Consider the following 21,514-nt stretch of genomic DNA (forward strand, 5'->3'; position numbering starts at 1 on the left):
ATACACTCACTATTCCTAAGCTCAGTCTAAGATCATGACTTCTTTTCTTGTCTTTTAGAGTCACACCACACATCCATCTGATCATCATTTTTTCTGTCCATTCCAGGCGCTGAACATCTACCTTCATTGCCCATGTTTCACTGCCATACATCATAACACTCTGCCCACATGAGATGTATAACTTTCTCTTAATCTTCAAAGATGCACTCCTTGCTATTAGAAGTGGAGATAATGAGCTATGCCAATATATATGTCAATTCTAATATAAATTGTGTTTGTTTTTATTTTTTCCATTATTATTATACTATTAGATATTCTAGTATTAAATTTATTTTTAAAAATTGAGTTTAGCATTGATGCTACATTCTCGTCATCTTTTGGGCGTTTCATTAATGATTCCGCTGAAAAGTATGCTAATTGCAGGCCAAAATGTTGTTTAGTCGAAGGGAAGTACAACTTTTTTTTTTTTGCTAAATGTATTATTCTTTGTGATACTGAGCTGCGGTATGATTATAGCGATAAAGTTAATCAAACATGGAGAGACTCTGTAAGTTTTTGAAACTTTTTTATGATTTTTTTACCTATGTATAAATAATATAGGTTTAAAGTAGAATTTAAAGATATTTTATGAACATCAAAATTTTACAATTAAACTGATCCTTTTTAGAACGACTATTTATTACCGCTTACACTTGATAATTTAAGAGATTCATTACTTGGAAAGGTTTGAAATTCAAATAATTATATTTTATAACTACTTAATTTTCATTCACAATTTTTTTTGTTTGAAAAGGTTTATTTGGTTAAAGTTAAAATAGAATAATAGTTATTTTTATTTTAAATTTCAATTTTCAGCCCCTAAGAAAATTTTGTACAAAGGCATCAGAGGTTTTAATTTTTTTAAATTTATTTCCTTGAATTTTTAAAATACTTTTAAATTATACTTTTAAATTTTTTTCTGTAAGGTTTTGGCATCTTCAAGTTCTCATCAGTTTAAGATAATATTTGTTGTCACATGCAAATTAATTTAGTTGTAATAGTTGAAAAATATCATATGAAACAATTTTTAAAACATTCTTGAACATGCAGCTGTCAATCACATGATGTCAAAAATATTGTATAATACAGTCGAACTCATGTAATTCAAATTCTTTAGGTGTCTAAAAATATTCTTCAATTACGTGAGTTTTAAAATTATTGGAGATCAATACTACATAATTCTGAATAGGCAGAGGAATTTGTTTGATTTAAATAATTTTTTGAAATATAGAAGTTTGAACTACATAATTTTAGCTAAAATGTAAGTTGTTTGTAAATAATTAACTTGCCTAATTATTTACAAGGCCTAATATGCTTTGCAGCTTGGTTTTTAGTTTTAAATGTAAGGCTTTAAATATGAAGAGAAGATTGTGATACCTGGTACAATGTATGAAAATATATTTAATTCAAATTACTAATTTTAAATTTAAGTTTATGATAAAATAAAAGTTTAAGAATTTATTATTTTTTAATAGTTTATTTAAATTTTTACTATTTTACCAAAAATTCAAACCTTTAGAACCTTTAAAGAACAAATCAATCAGGTAGCTCTTTAGTTTTATTATATATATATATATATATATATATATATATATATATATATCAATATATATATATATATATATATATATATATATATATATATATATATATATATATATATATATATATATATATATATATATATATATATATATATATATATAGTATATAAATTATATATAGTATAATATAAATATTAGCATATAGCTATGTTAAACATTCTACGATGTTTGCTAGGCAAGTTTGTAAAGTTTTTTTTTTTTTGAAATTCAGAGTTCTGTAAAGAATATAAATCCTTGTCAGACTAACATTCTGACATTCAATCTAAGTAACGCATATATTTAATGGTTTGGTTTATTTTAAAACTTTATGAGTATTAATTTATGCAATTGATGTTTAACTGGAAAATTTTAGCATTAGCGAATTTTCCCTTTTATTTATTCTTTATTCTTAGGATTTGATTGATTTCAAGATAAGACCAATGGGAATTCAGGTATGGTTATTTACAAGTCAAAATTTAATAGTTTGATTTTATTTATTGTTTAAAAAACAATTTTTCTATTAATTTTACTAGCATATTCAAAAAAGAAAATGTTTTATACCATCATCATGTGTATGCTTTTTTTCCATTAATTTACTCGAGAATTATTTTAAAATTTGTTTAATTTATGGACTTGTTTATTACAACTTAAGATTTTTTTTTGATTTTTTTTTAAGCAGCTTCGCTTTCAACAAGGCTGCAAGCAACCACTAATTAAAGTTGGAAGTTACTGGAAGAGAAAAGATAACAATTGTAGAGCAAGATAAGGACTGACAGACGACTTAAAGGATTGCAAATTATATGAATCAGGAAAGCAAGATAAAGGAAGCAACTTCCAAAGAACTGATATTCGAGGAAAAAAACTAGACAAATAAGTATAATATAAATATTAGCATATAGCTATGTTAAACATTCTTCGATGTTTGCTAGGCAAGTTTGTAAAGTTTTTTTTTTTTGGAAATTCAGAGTTCTGTAAAGAATATAAATCCTTGTCAGACTAACATTCTGACATTCAATCTAAGTAACGCATATATTTAATGGTTTGGTTTATTTTAAAACTTTATGAGTATTAATTTATGCAATTGATGTTTAACTGGAAAATTTTAGCATTAGCGAATTTTCCCTTTTATTTATTCTTTATTCTTAGGATTTGATTGATTTCAAGATAAGACCAATGGGAATTCAGGTATGGTTATTAACAAGTCAAATTTAATAGTTTGATTTTATTTATTGTTTAAGAAACAATTTTTCTATTAATTTTACTAGCATATTCAAAAGAGAAAATGTTTTATACCATCATCATGTGTATGCTTTTTTTCCATTAATTTACTCGAGAATTATTTTAAAATTTGTTTAATTTATGGACTTGTTTATTACAACTTAAGATTTTTTTTTGATTTTTTTTTAAGCAGCTTCGCTTTCAACAAGGCTGCAAGCAACCACTACTTAAAGTTGCAAGTTACTGGAAGAGAAAAGATAACAATTGTAGAGCAAGATAAGGACTGACAGACGACTTAAAGGATTGCAAATTATATGAATCAGGAAAGCAAGATAAAGGAAGCAACTTCCAAAGAACTGATATTCGAGGAAAAAAACTAGACAAATAAGATATTTTGGAGCACTTAGGAACAGTCACAGAAAAAGGATAAGACTTAATTGAATGACAAGTAACAAGAGAATGAAATTTAGTAGATGACACAAGAGATGCTAGCTCTTTAGAGCAGTGCCCATTATAGTATTAGTAGAAAAGAGAAAGAGAAGCAACATTACGACCATGCAATAATGGTTGGAGGTTGGCTGCAAGAGCAGGTCCAACTATGTTTACAATGCGTTTTTGCACCTTGTCTAAAAGAGAAAGGGGATTATTAGAAGATCCACCCCAGATATGGCAACAGTATTCCATATAAGGCTGAATTTGAGATTTATAGAGATACAGAATAGAATCCGAAGTAAGAAAGTGTGAGCTCGATAAAGAGATGCAACCTTAGCAGATGCTAATTTTGCAACTGATTTGATATATGGTTTCCAAGAAAGATCGGAAGTAAGAGTTAATCCTAGAAGATGAAGATTATATGACTCATTGAGTACATCACCGTTCATAAATATAGGAAGATCTAACTTATTGCGATAACGATTGGCTGAAAAAAACTGAGTTTTATTTGTATTGAAGTTCACCAGCCACTGTGAGCCCCATGATAAAACCTATTGGTTATTACTGTTAGCAAATCAGCTGTAGAACAAGAAGATCGAAATCCATATTGATGGTCAGAAAGTAAGTTATTAGATTCAAGATGAGAAATTAAGTGTTTATTAATTAAAGATTCAAAAACCTTGCTTATGATAGGAAGAAGACTGATAGAACGGTAGTTAGACGAATCACATCGCTCTCCAAAACATTATGAAAAATCTTTGACTTACTTATTGCATGTATTTGCACTTTGTTTGTGGGGAGGGTTTCATTTTGTAGACAGATAAAAAGAAACCTTGTTTTACAGCAATATTCTTTGCAATTGGGACATTTTTTCATAAATTTGTTTATTAAGATACCGGTACAATTTTACTTGCAGATTTTTTTTTGAAAAGGTAGACAAGTCTCTTAGAGTAATCTATATCTTTGCTTGTTACTATAATATTAATTTTCCATTTTTTAGAGTCTTTCTAGTTCTTTAGCACCATCACCAAATATGACGAGCAACTTAGAAAATATTAATCTAGAGGTATGTTAATTATGCAATAACAGTGATTAAGAAAGTTTTCTTTTAAGTTAGTATATTTGAGAAATATCTTTATTTGAAATTTGAGATTTAAACAGATAATAGAATTGCGTGCTTTTAAAAAAAACAAAAGTGTGCTTAATAAAAAAAAGTTTTTTATTTATCTAAAAACAATTTGACAATTCAGTAATTTATTTTTTAGTGTTTTTCAGTATCTCCATCAGAGATGGTTGATATTGAAAGAAATATTATTGCAGAGGTAGGCTTGTTTGCAGTGTTTTTTAAAAAGATATCTTTTGAATTGTTTGTATGGGTAACTTAAATATATTTGTTAGAAGATTGTGAATTATCTGGTAGTTTTGACAAGATAATATATTTTTTCACTATAGAATCCCCTAAAAATGAAATCAACTATTATTACATTGGAAGATGGCAATAACAGAAATATTAAAGCAGAGGTAGGCTCATTTGCATTGTTTGTAAAAAGATATATTTAGAATTGTTTGTTTAGATAACTGAAGTATTTTTGTTAGAGAATTGTGAATTATCTAGTAGTTTGACAAGCTAAATTTTTTTCGTTATAGAATCCACTGATAAAATCGACAAATGTAATGTGGAAAGAAGGAAGTGATAAGATTGAGGTAAGCAGAATCTTGGAAACTGATATTAAAGTATTCATGTGTAAAACCTTACATTGTACCTGTAAAGTTTTTAAATTTATAAAGGAAAATCACAGCTTTTTCAGAAGTCTTATGATACTGATTTATTATACACCCCTCAAAGAAAACAGTGCCACCTATAAATTACATGTGAGCAAGTGAGTTTCCTTAGCTGTGTTGTGGTGAAGGAAACTCTGGTATAAAACTATACTTTATTGGGTTTATTATTTGTCATTCATTGTATTCATTATTTAAATCATCATACCTTTTACATCATAAGTTTTTCATCGTAACTTTTACATCATAAGTTCTACAATTTTAGCATAATATTTTGTTTTATAATTTCTATTGTGTTAAATGCATTTTATCAATGTTTAAATAAAAATATTTTTTTCCACAAAGTAGTTTATTACATAGCTTCAATTTTTTTTATACAGACTTGTAAGAAAGAGTTACAATATGAAGAGAAAATTGTGATACCTGGAACAATGTACAAAAATATATTTAACTTAAAATACTTATATTAACTTTATTTAAGAATTTATTATTTTTTAAACCAAAAATTTAAACCTTTAGAACCTTTAAAGAACAAATTAATCAGGTAGCTCTTTAGTTTTATATATATATATATATATGGTATATAAATTATATATAGTAGAATATAAATAGTAGCATATGGCTACGTTAAACATTCTATGATGTTTGCTAGGCAAGTTTGTAAAGTTTTTTTTTTTTGAAATTCAGAGTTCTGTAAAGAATATAAATCCTTGTCAGAATAACATTCTGACATTCAATCTTAGTAACGCATGTATTTAATGGTTTTGTTTATTTTAAAACTTTATGTGTATTAATTTATGCAATTGATGTTTGATTGGAAAATTTTAGCATTAGCGAGTTTTCCCTTTTATTTATTCTTTTTTCTTAGGATTTGACTGATTTCAAGTTAAGACCAATGGGAATTCAGGTATGGTTTTTTACAAGTCAAATTTTAATAGTTTGATTTTATTTATTGTTTAAGAAACAATTTTTCTATTAATTTTACTAGCATATTCAAAAGAGAAAAGGTTTTACACCATCATCATCATGTGTTTGCTTTTTTTCCATTAATTTACTCAAGTATTATTATAAAATTTGTTAAATTAACAGACTTTTTTATTACAACTTAAGATTTAAAATTTATGAAAAGTCTTTGACTACTTATTGCCTGTATTTGCGCATTGTTTGTGGGGAGGGTTTCATTTTGTAGACAGATAAAAAAAACCTTGTTTTACAGCAATATTTTTTGCAATTGGGGCATTTTTTCATAAATTTGTTCATTAAGATACCAGTACAATTTTACTAGCAGAATTTTTTTTGAAAAGGTAGACAAGTCTCTTAGAGTAATATATATCTTAGTTTGTTACTATAATATTAAATTTTTTAATATTAAAGTAACAAACAATAAAAAATAGCTTTATAAAAAAAAGTTTTTTATTCATTTAAAAATAATTCGACAATTCAGAAATTTACTTTTTAGTGTTTTTCAGTATCTCCATCAGAGATGGTTGGTAATGAAGGAAATATTATTGCAGAGGTAGGCTTGTTTGCAGTGTTTTTTAAAAAGATATCTTTTGAATTGTTTGTATGGGTAACTTAAATATATTTGTTAGAAGATTGTGAATTATCGCTCTCTGGCGTTTCTCTTCTTACTGTTAATTCTACCAAAAGCCTGAGTTGTTTATACATTTGTCAGAAGAAAGTAACATGTTTCATACAAGTTGCAACAAAACCATTACCCTAACCCCCATAAGCGCTTTCACTCTATAAAGAACATACCTATTCAATCATACTCGCATCTAATCCTAGATTTCTTTTATTTCTTCATTTTTTTTCGCGGTTTTTGTCGTAAAATGAGACTTTTTATCATTTACTTACTCAGGTTACACGGTGATCTAAGGCTGGGATTGAAACGTTACCCAAAGTTGAGAACGTTTTTACGTTCGATGATTACGATGTTTTATGTTTAAGATATGTTTTCATTTTTTTAGAGATTTCCGTCAATGACCTTTTAACTACTAAATTTGTTCAAAATCAAAATTTGGACCTCCCCTTTTTCACTTTCCACTTATCACTACACTACGACCACATATCACGAATGGAGTAAATTAAACTATATATACACTGCTCCCAGATAGGGGGTTTAGGTTGAAGGTACCTGGATTTTTTCTTTATAGAACTATCAGGTGAGTTTAGTAGATTAACTCTAAACAAAAATTAAAATCGGATTTGCTTCTAAATTAAGAATTTGATGATTTTTTGTCTTTTGATAATATTTTTACCGCCATAACCTCGTTGTCTTTGGTGCTACAGAGAGCTTATATAGACACTACGGAGCAGAAGCAATCTTAAAATTTAAAATTATAATGATAATTTATAGATGTAGGTCTGGCGAAACAGGCGGAGTCTAGGGGTCTTCAGACCCCTAATCTCTAACTTTAATTTTACAGTCCTCTGCTCATCAATGTTTAAGTCTGTTATTTCAAAATTTTTAATCTTGATAGTAGCAAATGAATAAAACGATGATAAATCAACAAGAAACCAATGCAAAACTAATATTATCTTTAAATAATAAATGTTACATGATAACAGTTGTGCTACCATTTTGCAACATTTTAACCTATAATATTGAAGCAAATAAAACTAGTTTAATAATGTTTTAATAAAAATATTTGTAGCACCCTCTTTTTATTAATGTCTTAATTATGTTCTTGTGAACAGATTCTAAGGTTTGTTCTGATGTCAGAACGAGAGACATCTAATGGCGGTCTAAATTCAGGTGATATTTAATGCATGGTATTTCCATCCGAGTGACATAATGGTGTTAAACCTTTCTTCAACATAGTTGTTCATGTAGTCTATGAATTCGATGAATGCTCTAATTTTATAAGTTTTGACGACTGTTTGATAATATGCTCATAGAGAGGTAGCAGCTCTGGTGGAGCTATAACATCCAATACCAGGCGATCCGGGCTCTCATTAAAAAGACATAGTAGACATATGGAATGTCAACTGCTGAATGCTATAAAAATGATTTAGTGAATGGGACTTTCTATTCACACCAATCTCCACATTTCTATTCACACCAATCTCCACATTATCTATATACTTCCTTACTAGATTTTTTAAAGAGATTTTTTGTAGGGATCTACTTTGCATGTTCTTGTTGCAACATCCAAAACAGATTATACCATTGCATTCCTGATGATTTCGTTTCCAATTCTTTTTTCTTTTCAATATTAAATTTTTTCTGCTAAAATACATGAATTACTTTACACACTATCTGTATTGCCAAAGACAACAAAGATTTTGTACATAATAAGTTATCGTTAAACAAAAAAAACACGAAATTTCAATTTAGTACGAATACTAAATTGTCCTCTCCAAATCTCTGAAAGGCCCTATATATATGCGCAAAACGCGACGCAAAGTGGTGCAAAGCCATTAAAGTCTTCGAAAAGGTTAGGATCACATAAACTTGTGACTTTTAGAATAAATGCAAATAATTAGATAGACCCTAATTCACAGATGTGGTGCTTTTTGTGCGATTTAGCACGCCAACTAGTCAAGAAACGTGCTAGCCTACTATTTACACATTTCTTAGGTAGGCTTGGAAATAGTTAGGGTACGACCGTACGAGTGGAGTGTTACATTGTTACTTTATCGTGACTTGTAAAAACGTACAAAACGCAAAGTATAAACGCGCAATGTATCAATTTAAACAAAGTGATAAGAAACCGTTTAAAACAAAGTAATTTAATTCTGTTTGGTGAGGTGCAACTAAAAAAAAAAAAAAAATGAAACTACTAAAAAGCAGAACACAAAGTCATAACTCAAAAACTCGTAGGATATAAAAATGATTGACTCGGATCAATTTTATCGAGCGCGCCCGACAGAGGGTTAAATTCATCATAACATGTCGTAATCTTTTTAATGTCGGATTTAGGTTTGGAAATTTGTAATTATGAAAAGAAATTATGAAAATTAATTTATTAACTAAAGTCAACTTTAAGATGAACTTTAAGAGTCATCAAAAGTTTTTTTTGTGGTGAACAGACGTGTTTTTGCAAGCGCTATAATTTTAAAGGAAATAAATTGCAGTATTTTTAATTCTTAGTATTTATATAATTAGTAATTATAAATACTATATTTCTTTACTAATAACATGGATGCAATTAAAGACTCCGAAATCTCAATAAAGTTAGTACGAGAAATTTTTCAAGAGATGTTTAAGAAACAGCAAAAAGATATTTTTAAACTGATAAGCGGTAATTTAAAAATTACAAACGATAGAATCGACGAATTACAAAAAGATATTACTTTACTAAAAAACACTTGCGAATCTTTAACAAAAGAAAATGAAAACAGCAAAGTGGAACTTATTTTGACGAAGAAGCAGTTGATGAATTATGAAAAAGTTCAAAAAGACATTGAAGAGAGTTTATCGTTTACACAAGATTGCCATGATAAAAAGGTTATCGACCTAGAGAAAAAGATTTCTTTGAATTCTAATTTAGGAAATGAAGACAAAACTAAAATTCGACAGCTTAAAGATCGCCAAAGAAGAAACAATTTACGTTTCGAAGGAATTTTGGAAAACGATTCAGAAAGTTGGGATGATTCTGAAACTAAAATACTAAACTTACTAGAAAATAAACTTAATGTAACTGGAGTAAATATAGAAAGAGCCTATCGGACAGGTAAACCTGATTTAAATAAGCCAAGAACAATTGTGATAAAATTACTCGACTATAAAGATAAGATAAAAATACTAAAAAATGCGAACAAACTTAAAGGCTCCGGAATATTTATTAACGAAGATTATTCAATTGAAACAGCGTTGATACGGAAAAAGCTTTTTGAAGAGAGAAAGTTGCACAGGACAAACGGTAAATATTGTATTGTTGTATATGATAAATTAATTTAAAGGAATTTAGGAAAACGAGTGCCATCAATTAAATACTTTAAATTTTTATATTTTCTGGATCTTAAAATTACTCTTATTTAAAATGGCTGAGGAAACTGATTTGTCAAACATTGAATTTAAAACATTTAAAATTAAAAATTCAATCCTTTTAATTCGCAATTCTGATCCTGATATTAATTTTTATAATGATGATGAACTAATTAAAAATATTAGCCCATTATATTATAACCCATACTCAAAAGACATTACCAAAGGAATGGATGATAACTCATTTTCAATTCTTCATATTAATATTAGGAGTTTAAAAAAAATTTTGAATCATTAAAACAGTTTCTATATAAAATTAAAATTAATTTTCAAATTATTTGTCTTAGTGAAACATGGTGTCAAGACAAAAATGTTGAGAACGATTCATATTTCCAAATACCCAATTACAATGTAGTCCACCAAATTAGAGACCTGGGCAAGGAAGGCGGGGGTTTATGTATGTTTATTAAGAATTCATTATTATTCAATTTAAATTCAAATTTAAGTTTAATCACAAATGATTATGAGTTATTATGTGTGGAAATCATTAATAAAGCCTCAAAAAACATTGTCGTGCATGCATTATACAGACCACCATCAGGAAATATTAATGCGTTTAAAGATCACATTAAAAATTTAATTGAAAATAAATTGAATTTGAATAAAAGTGTTTATTTCGTGGGTGACATTAACCTTAATATTTTGGGTTATGACGTAAATAAACAAACGAATAAATTCTTTAATGTCATTTTTCAAAGTGGTCAATAGACCAAATTATAACTAATGAATTTATCAATACAAAAATTAAAACTGGAATATTTAAAACGGACATTTCGGATCACTTTCTGATTTTTATAATATCAAATAAATGCAATCAGCCTGATGCTTATAAAAAAAAGTTACAATACGAATTATAAACTTTAAAATTACTAAATTAGTCTAATCGAAAACGCTTTTGAACCCATGGATAACGAAGGGAATCCTTAAATATTCCAAAATTAAACAACGATTATATTGTAAGTTTCTTAAAAAAAGAACTTTGGTAAATGAAACTACTTATAAAAGTTATAAACGTTTATTTGAATCTGTTTATTTGAAAACGCTCAAAAAAAAACTATTATTCTGAAAAATTAAAGAAAAACAACAGTACACAAAAAAATGGACTATTAATAAATAGGTAAATGGCATGAAAAATCTGGACTGAAATGCACTTCCAACTAATCTTAAAATTAATAATAACTTAATTGTAAATAAATCATTAGTTGCAGAAACACTTAATAACTTTTTTGTTAATGTAGGTTCGAATTTAGCCTCTAAAATAGGACCATCTCAGACAAACTTTCGTTCATACCTAACACCAAATAAATCTGTCATGTCTAATCATGAACTTACAGAAGATGAATTATTAAACTCAGTTTCTTTACTAAAACCTAATAAAAGTTCGTGTGCTGATGATGTCAGTAGTGTTGTCATTATTAAATCAATAAGTTTTATAAAAATACCACTTTTACAAATTTTTAATTTATCTTTAAAACACGGAGTTTTTCCTGAAAACTTAAAATGTGCAAAGGTTACACCAATCTATAAAACAGGTGATCCTTCTGATGTCTCAAACTACAGACCAATCTCAATTCTTACCTGCTTTTCCAAGATTTTAGAACGTCTTATGTATAACAGACTGTTTTCGTTTTTAACTTATAATAAAATTCTTTACGATAAACAATTTGGGTTCAAATCTGGCCATTCAACCGATCATGCAATCATTCATCTACTACACGAAATATTTAAAGCTTTTGATGAAAACAAATTTACTTTAGGCGTCTTTATTGATCTAAGTAAGGCTTTTTGATACGGTGGATCATAATATTCTCCTGCACAAACTTAAAAATTATGGTATCATAAGTTTTAACTTAGCATGGTTTAAAAGTTATCTAGCAAACAGGAAACAGTACATCTCGTTTAATGATAGTAAAATGGATTTAGCGACGATTTCCTGCGGCGTCCCACAAGGATCAATTTTAGGGCCCCTTTTATTCCTCATTTATATAAATGACTTAAACAAATTTTCAAGTATCTTAAATTCAATCCTATTTGCAGACGACACCAACTTATTTTATTCTGATAAGGATATTAATTCTTTATTTGAAACAGTAAACAAAGAGCTTGCAAAACTAAGTGAATGGTTTATAGCAAATAAATTATCCATAAACATAAAAAAAAAAAATATATACTTTCTTCCATCGTCTTCATGAAAAAAGACTCATCCCATTAAATCTTCCAATTTTAGTTGTAAATAACTCTTGCATAATAAGAGAGCGTCCATTGTTATTTTTTGGTGTTGTTATTGATGAAAATGTGAGTTTGAAGGAGCACATAAATATAATTCAAAATAAAATTTCGAAAAATATTGGTCTACTTTACAAAGCTAAGCAGTTATTAAATCAAACCTGTTTAAAATACATTTATTTTTCATTTATTCATAGCTACCTAAGTTATGCAAACGTTGCCTGGTGTTGCACTAACGTAACTAAAATAAATAAACTATTAATTAAACAAAAGCATGCTTTAAGAATTATTGGAAATGTAGATCGTTTCTCACACACTAAACCTCTATTCATTAAATTTAGTATTCTCAACGTATTTCAACTAAATCTTTATCAAATTCTTATTTTTATGTTCAAAGTTAATAAAAAAATAGCACCTTTTTCATTTAACTCTTTTTTGGAAAAAATATATCATCTATACCCAACACGATTTTCAGAAAACAATTATGTTCAACCTAAAACCTATTACTCTGTTACTAAGTTCTCAATTGCTAAAAGAGGTCCTAAACTATGGAACATGCTATTAAATAATGAGTTAAAAACTATTTCTTCTATTAAACAATTTAAAAACAAACCTTAGCAAAAGCTTTTAATAAATGACAACGAATTAAAATTTTTCTGAAGCCTTTGATTAGGAGTAATCACGTTTGTCTATTTCTTTGTAAATATGGTTTAAATATATATTCTATATACAGTTCAATTTGTACATTATGACGTTGTTTTTTATCTCATATAATAAACTTTACATATATAAAAGACACATTATGATACTAAAAATGTTTTAAAAAAATGTTTTTTGTTTGTTTGTTTGTTTGTTTGTTGTTCGTGTATTATCCGTTATTTTATGATTAAAATTCAAAAGGTTTATAAATCTAAAACCAGTTAGGAAAAAAATAATTTAATTAAAATAATTAATTAAAAAATCTTCGTATACTTTTGGATATATTACACTGTAATATAGCGTAAAATGTTTTTTAGTTTTTATTTATCGTTATTTTATTTTAACGCAACGTTTTGTTTAACATTTATTTTACTAGGTACTTTGTTTTGTACTTTTATTATTGACATTTTTATTTAAAGGGGCTTGGTGATAAGACAGAATTTGTCTTCTTCTTGCCCAAACCATGTATTTATATATTTGTATTGCATAAACTTGTAAACTTTTCTTATCGGCGAAATACATAGTAATAATAATAATAATGAACTATTTAGAGTAATTAGAAATTTAGAATTATTATTTTGATGTTTATTTTGGTGTTTAAAACATTTATTTTGAAAGTGTGAGGCCCCAACAAAATCCAAGGCCCCCCTCTCGGACCTCCCCCTCTGATAAGGCCTGTATATATACATATACATACACACACACATACACACACACACACACACACACATACATATATATATATATATATATATATATATATATATATATATATATATATATATATATATATATATATATATATATATATATATATATATATATATATATATATATATACATATATATATATATATATATATAATATATATATATATATATATATATATATATATATATATATATATATATATATATATATATATATATATATATATATTAAGTTATAAGTTTTTTAATAAATTAAAAGACTTATTTTTTATTTTTGAATGTTTTTAAATAACGGGGTTTTATTGTAAAAAAACAGAAAATTAATATCAATAGTATAAAAAAAAAAAATGAATTGAGTCGTTGCTGTAAAAAAAAATTACTATTTTATGGATCAACCTTGCAAAGTTAGCTAAAGGAAAATTTTGAAATTTAAGTATTTTATACTTCAACTACACTTTTTGAGGTAAGAAGTTCCTACTAAGGCTTACGTCTATTGCTTTCTTCTGCTATGCATACAATGAAATATTGTAATCACGATAATTATCTAATGAAGAGAAGTTAACAAATTTTGTAATTAGTATCATGTTAACGTTTAGGCACTGCCTTGGGGCACAGTCTAGGGGGAGGCCGTGGCGCTCAGGAATTACTAGGTCTGTCTGACGAGGAGAAAAATGTAAAAATATAATTAAAAATAAATATATCTTTACAAAATCTTATTTAAAAAAAATTTATGTAGGAAACAAAATATAATAGACTTATTTTAAATTTTGAGTTTTAGTCCAGGGCCTTGTTTGTAATAATTCAATGATAGAAAAAGCTAGATCTAAAATGTTTCATCTCTAATTACTTTGAGCGCTTGCTTCAAAAGCAGAAGATTCTTTGTTTAGCTCTTTACATAGAAATTATTGTTTGCTCTAGTCGTATTTTGTGCCATAGATAAAAAAAGTGGCGTGAACATCCTAGTTAAATTCCTTTCCGCGGTGTTCAGAGGCGGATCTACAATAGAGCATGGGGGAGGGGGAGATACACCCCGTGCTCCCTGGGGCGGACAATTGGAGTAAGTTATAAATAAATCAAAAAGTAGCTAAATCCGCCACTGACCGTGCTTTGTGATAAAACCATTAGATCATCTTTTAGCACCTAAATACTACAGAAAAAAAATACTGCGCGTCAGAATAAACAAAATATCGTTTAAGGTAGTTCGTAAAACATTTTGTTTACTCTAATGCACAGTGTATTTTATATAAGTTATATCATATACAGGTACGCTGGAGTTGAATAAATCTTTTAATAATTATTTTATGCTAAATACAAATTCATCAATTGTTTTTTAATTTTATTTTATCATCTTTAAAAATCAGCGTTCGAAAATTATGATCATTTCAAATTTACGTCACCTTTATTTTAGGGAGGTTGCAAACTTCAAATGGTAATAACTTTTTAACGGTAATTTTAATGTAACTTTTTATGCGGTAGTGGTGTAGTGGTAAAAGCGCTCGCTTTGTAAGCGAGAGGTTCGGAGTTCGACTCCCACCACGTCCCTGGAAGTACCGCGCTCAACTTAGTTTCTCCGCGCAGCGGCCTTGCTCGGCAAGGTTCGTGTTTCGGAGTTAAAGAGTTGAGAGAGGGTTGCACCACGAATAACGACTAAAATAAAAAAATTAAAAAAAAAAAAAAAAAAAAAAAAAAAAAATGAGTATCCTCCTCGACTGTAGTGGCCCCCCTCGGGCCTTGGGGAGGTGAATAATCTAAAAAAAAAAAAAAAAAAAAAAGATTAGTAGATATAATTGAAATCCAGTCGTTGAATTTATATTTAGCATAAAATAGTTATGAAAAGATTTATTCAACTCAATGTGCTCGCAATTGGGTTGGGTAGAGGTAGCAAAATTTTGGGGCATCTTTGTTCTCATGCTCCTATTACCTAATTTTTATTGACAAAAACATAAGCATACTAAAGTTTGGAGTTTGCACAATTTCTGAAAGTGCCATTTCTGATCGATGAATATAACCTTCCGGTGCGCCTGATCATATATGAATTATTTATATAACATTATGCATAAGCTTTTTCTTTGATGTATTTCAAAAAATCATCGTATTGATTTGACAAGGTTCTAGATGACATTTTTGCCAGATTTCAGTTTTTGACTTTATTTTATGACTTTATTAAATAAATAAAACTTTCTGCAAAGTTCTATCTGCAAGTTTAGTAAACTTATATTTAGTTTGACAAGGTTCCAACTTACACTTACTCCACATTCTCCCATTGCTTGTTTAATTTGTTCATACGATAGAGAATTTCATGCTCATCGAAACTGTAACAAAAAAATAGAGGTGTGAAAATAAACGTAAAGTGTTCTAATTTGACGTCGATCTAAAAAAAAATAAAGAATCACTTTTTTTTTCAAGAGTAAAGCTGATATTTATAGCCCAGTTGGATTGATAAGAATCCTAAAACAAGTAAACCTAAAAAATCCTTATATTGCTGTGAAAACTGAACGCACAATACTTCAATTACTGTAACTTCAATAACATTAAAGCTGTTAAACTACAAGTTAGTCCTTTATCTAATTTAGCTGTACTAAAATTTACTTAAGTATCACAAATAACACACTTTATATATATATATATATATATATATATATATATATATATATATATATATATATATATATATATATATATATATATATATATATATATATATATATATATATATATATATATATATATATATATATATATATATATATATATATATATATATATATATATATATATATATATATATATATATATATATATATATATATATATATATATATATATATATATATGTTTATTTTGCAATTTACAATAAATACAATAAAATAAATGGCTGGAGCAAGAAGAAGACATAATTTTGTCTTATCATCGAACCCGATTTTTATAAAATCGTGATTTATAATATCATATAATATAGTAGTAGTAATATCTGTATCTTGGGACAGCAAAGTTATTGACTGAGAATCTTGTGCTGTATTTATGACAAATTTCAATAAAATAGGATTCAAATATTTTTGGCAACATTTCTAGCTTTGTTTTATACATGAAAACTAAAACTTCGTGTAAATTTATTTTATAAACATTTAAAGCTTCAATTAAACACAATATAGGCTCACAAGGTTCTGCTCTATTAGCTCCAAATGTAATTTGACATGCATGTTTTTGTTTACAATAAAGTTTTTTTAGTTTTGTATGATTGCCCAAGCTTTAAATCTTGGCATAACAAAAATGAACCCATGAACTGTGCTTAAATTAAATTCAATAAAAAACCTAACAAAAAGAATACTGGCAGTAGGTTATCAAGTTCCAATGTTTTAAATGTAAAAATAAGATTTAAATTTGCACAAAAGAATTTCCAGATCTAAAATAGAAAGACTTTTCCGAACTGTACCTCTCCGCTACCAAGATTACTACCAAGTACTTCTTCACCTATAAAATGATGGAATACTATTAAAGCCTTTAAGCCTTGTACTTAATGCAAAATATAATATGATATATAAATATAATATGATAAGGAAAATGAACAAAAAGATTGAACAAAAATGTATTAGGTCTAACCTGCTTTCAGATCTTGTGACTAAAACAATAAAATAACATATCGTAATTATTGTTTATTAAACTATTGCATGGGTCACGGCGCGACAATTTAGTAGTAGACTAAAAAAAGTATAAAATACAAAAATAAGTATTCTTAAAAGGTACTAACATAAAAAGGAAAATCAAAAGTTTTTCTTAAAAAATTTGATGGGGAAGGGGAAAAGCCAAAAATCCCATCAGCCGTCGTTGTGAACAATGTATTGTTTGATTTACAAATTTCAAAAGTAACTAGCTACTTTAATTGCAAAATTTTAAGGTTACGAACAATGTAACCCCAAAATACAGTTAGAACCCCAAATCCCGAGTATACCTTTAAACCCCAGTATACCTTCAAAATACAGTTCAAACCTTAACATAGCAAAATACTTATATCTTCACTATCAAAAGTTTCTAACCCACATTTAAATATACTATTGTATTATTTAGTTAACTAAAATATAATTTAGAGCATTAAAACTTTGTCAAACTTTTGTCAAATGGTTTTATAAAGTGAAGTTAACCACTAAAGTAAAAGTAAGGGAGACTGGTTCTCTTAGGGACGTTTTTAGATTAAGAGTGTAATTTTTTATCGATGAATATAATTGAACTTTTGAAAACTGTATATGAAAATATGGTCCTTCGTGCACTTTTGATAAGAATCTCTGCTTTATAATACAATTTTTTAGTACTTTTTTTTAGCCGCAAAGTGAGGTCTGACGTTGTCCCTAGGTACAACATGGGGTTGTACCTAAGGACATTGGTGGTTGTACCTAGAGACGCTGGGTAATCGAATACACAAATTAGCTTCTATTGAGCTAATAATTATAGATAAAAAAATACTAAAGATGACTTATAACTATAACTTTAATTATTTATTATTATTGGCTTAAATTGAATTACAACTATTATTTCCTTTTAATTACTGCACAACGAGTCGCAATTATATTATTTAATACACCACGATTCATAAATGAAATATTTATTACATAAAAACACAAATAATTTCTGATGATACAGCATTTCGGCACTCTGTTGTACATAGGGACATGTCCCTAGGTACTTATCCCTAGGTACAACAGGGCGCCAAATTGACAAAAAACGCTGACTAAAAATTTGAGGTTAGAATTTGAGAGATATTATTAACACAATATTCAAGCAAACAAAATTTTGTTAAATACATTAAAAGGGCGAAATTAAAAAAAAAAAATGTTAAAAAACTTACGTAAAAGGGTTGTAAAATCAATTTTTTATCACCGCTTTGCAACGCTTCACACCATCACGACGACACCGTCATGACCTCAGGAGGTGGAGTGTTGCCACATGCAAAAAATATTATGTTCTCATACAAAATTCTCAAAATATTTGAGTGTCCCTAGGTACATGGCGTCCCTTAGAGAATCAGTCTCCCCTACTGCAGTAAGCTACTAAACAACTTTTTTATTTTTAGTTTTCATCTTTTTTTTTTTCATTTTTTTAGTTTTCATATTTTTAGTTTTCATCAGTTTATCCTTTTTTCAGAATTGATTTAGGTTTGGAAAAAAGCTAAGAAGAAATACTGAAATTTAAGAGATTTTGTGTTTAACGAAACACACTATTTAGGGTTGTCCAAGATAATTATTTTAATTAATAATCATTCTCTCACTAAATTTTCTGCAACGGAGAGATTATATATGTGATAAAATATTGTTTAGAACAGGAAATAGAGTTTATGAGCTTTGCTTGATTTTTGTAAACGTTTTGTGAGTTGTAATTACGTTGATAAATAATGTAAAAAACGTTACCTGCTTAGTTAGGAGATAACTGTTTATTTAATGCAAGGTTTCTCATCCCATTTATTATCAATCCAGTCATGCAACAAAGCAATATGCTAACCAACCGTATGTAGGTTTTTTTTTTTTTTTAAAAAAAACAGTGTTAAAACAAAAGATCTTAATCGCAATTTCATGAAAACTCTGTAATAGCTGGCTTTGATTTCATCAAAAAAGAATAAACAGCAGCATAAAATGAAAAAATAAATTGTTGATCTAATTTTATTATTATTTTTTTATTTTAGATGCCCCAAGAAGTCCTAACGGTCTTATCACAGAACATCGCGGAAGAACATTTAACAGGAAGTTCACGCCCCCTTCCTAACCGATGTCGCAAAACTTGTCCTGAAGTGGGGTTTGAACATCTCGCATCTGAGACAAGTGCGTTAACCTCCGCGCCACGGGTACTAATTAGAACTAATTAGAACTTCAAGAAAACAAAGTTGCCCTAGTAATTACTTTAAAAGAACAATGTCGAGTCGTTCATGCAAACACTCTAAAGCAATAAAATAACAGAGTAAGCAGACATGAAGAATAATGTATCAGTTTACCGAGATGCTAAACATATTAAAACAGCCTGAAGACCTCAAAACATAAGAGAACTTAAAAAAAAAAAGAAGATTTTTACGCTACGCAAAATAATCAGCTAAATGATCAAATAATCACGTTTAACTTCTAAAAGAAAGTTACTTTATAATTGAACATTTACATTTTAATACAAAATGTATAATAATCTCTTTGAAAAAGACCGATTTTATTTTCTTTTAAAAAATGCGGAAGGTGATTATTTAAGACGCGCGTAATAAATGATAATAAAATGGTAATAACTTCCGCACAGATAACGATCCTAATAATAATAATAATAACAATAATAATAATAACAATAATAATAATAACAATAATAATAATAACAATAATAGTAATAACAATAATAATAATATATAATTATTATTATTATTATTGTTATTATTGTTATTATTATTATTGGCACCTTAGGGTTATTTAGAACATTTGCCAACAAATATCCTAAAGCATCTTGATAAATTAGAAAGGTGAATTAATAATAAAAATAATAATATTAATAATAATAATAATAACAATACTTTAACTTTATAAAATACACATTTATATGAAAATTATATTGCATTCTAATTAGTAACCAGACTAGTCTATGGATAGACTTACAACACAGACATAGACAATTCTGTATGTTGTAATGGACACAAGAAATGTTTAATTTTTTGTCCTTGTTGTGTCTATCAAATTTTTGATGGTGTCCTAAGATTGCTCAGTTGAAAAATAATTTTCACTTCATAAGTCTACAAAGCATAATTTTTTGTCAATTTGGTGTCTATGATTTTGTCTAAATTTACTTGATTTCATAAAACCAGAAATCTTTCATTACCGTATTATTTGAAGATTGTTATGTAGTAAATTTATAATATTAAAAAAATATTGAAATGACATCAAAACTCCAAATGACGATCATTGCCCATGATTAATTATTGTTTAAAACTTGCGTACATATTCATCAATAAAATGAAAGTAAAAAACATTTTTCTTTTTCACTATTGTTTTATTCACACACCTAAATAAATTTTAACACCTATTGGAATCTTCTACTTACTAATCCACATTTTATAAAGGACAACTACTTGATCACATATTTTTAAAATAGTTTTATTGAAAGTGATAAAGATTTTAGTGACTAAGGAAAATTTTTTAAATGATAAACAAACCTTCAACTTTTTTGAAGTAATCCCAAACTGGAGAGGGCATTTTAAAAATAAATTTTCACGCACATTCACTGAGAATTGAAAAACAACTGAACTGAGTAATAAATGAACTTCAATTGAGCACAAAATAGTCCATTTTGAGGTTTTTAAATAGACATTAACTTTTTAATCAACAGCACACGCTGGACAAAAAATTAAAAAATGAACTTCTGTTAGAAAAATTGTATTTTTAATTTTGTGCTCGTTTTCAGTTTTTGAAACGATGCTGCAGTGAAAATTTAATTACTCGTTATAAGTCCAAATTATATATTAAATAGATCTTCTATACCTCATTAAAAAATCGAGATTGTCCATTTAGAGTCCGTTTTTAAAATGATTGTTTAGAAAGACAAACAATTTTTATAGACAATTCATTTTTGATAGTTGTAATTAAAATTGTTGCAATTAGTGCTTTGTCGAAGTCTATTTTTGTCCTTTTATAATAAGTCCATTAGAGATTGTCTGGTTGCTAATTCTAATCTGTATCTTTCTTTTGGCTGGATTAGTGTTATTAATCATGAATTTATTTTACAAAAAGAGATCCTAACTAAAATTAGAGGAGACTATGGAGGAGGCAATTTTAAAATGAGCTATTAAATAGTAAATACTCATAATCCCAACAACAAAGATAAC

General features: G+C 27.4%; 1 protein-coding gene across 1 annotated transcript in view; it reads right to left on the minus strand.

The window, feature by feature from the left end:
• Positions 1-151, minus strand: part of LOC136086422 (uncharacterized) — a 318-nt gene extending 167 nt beyond the window's left edge. The window contains exon 1 of the mRNA XM_065808718.1: positions 1-151. This exon is cut by the window's left edge and continues 167 nt beyond it. Within this exon, the coding sequence (XP_065664790.1) occupies positions 1-151 (151 nt within the window).
• Between the last annotated feature and the right edge of the window lie 21,363 nt (positions 152-21,514).

Source organism: Hydra vulgaris, chromosome 10 (assembly GCF_038396675.1).
Source record: "Hydra vulgaris chromosome 10, alternate assembly HydraT2T_AEP".
In the NCBI taxonomy this organism is placed as follows: domain Eukaryota; kingdom Metazoa; phylum Cnidaria; class Hydrozoa; order Anthoathecata; family Hydridae; genus Hydra; species Hydra vulgaris.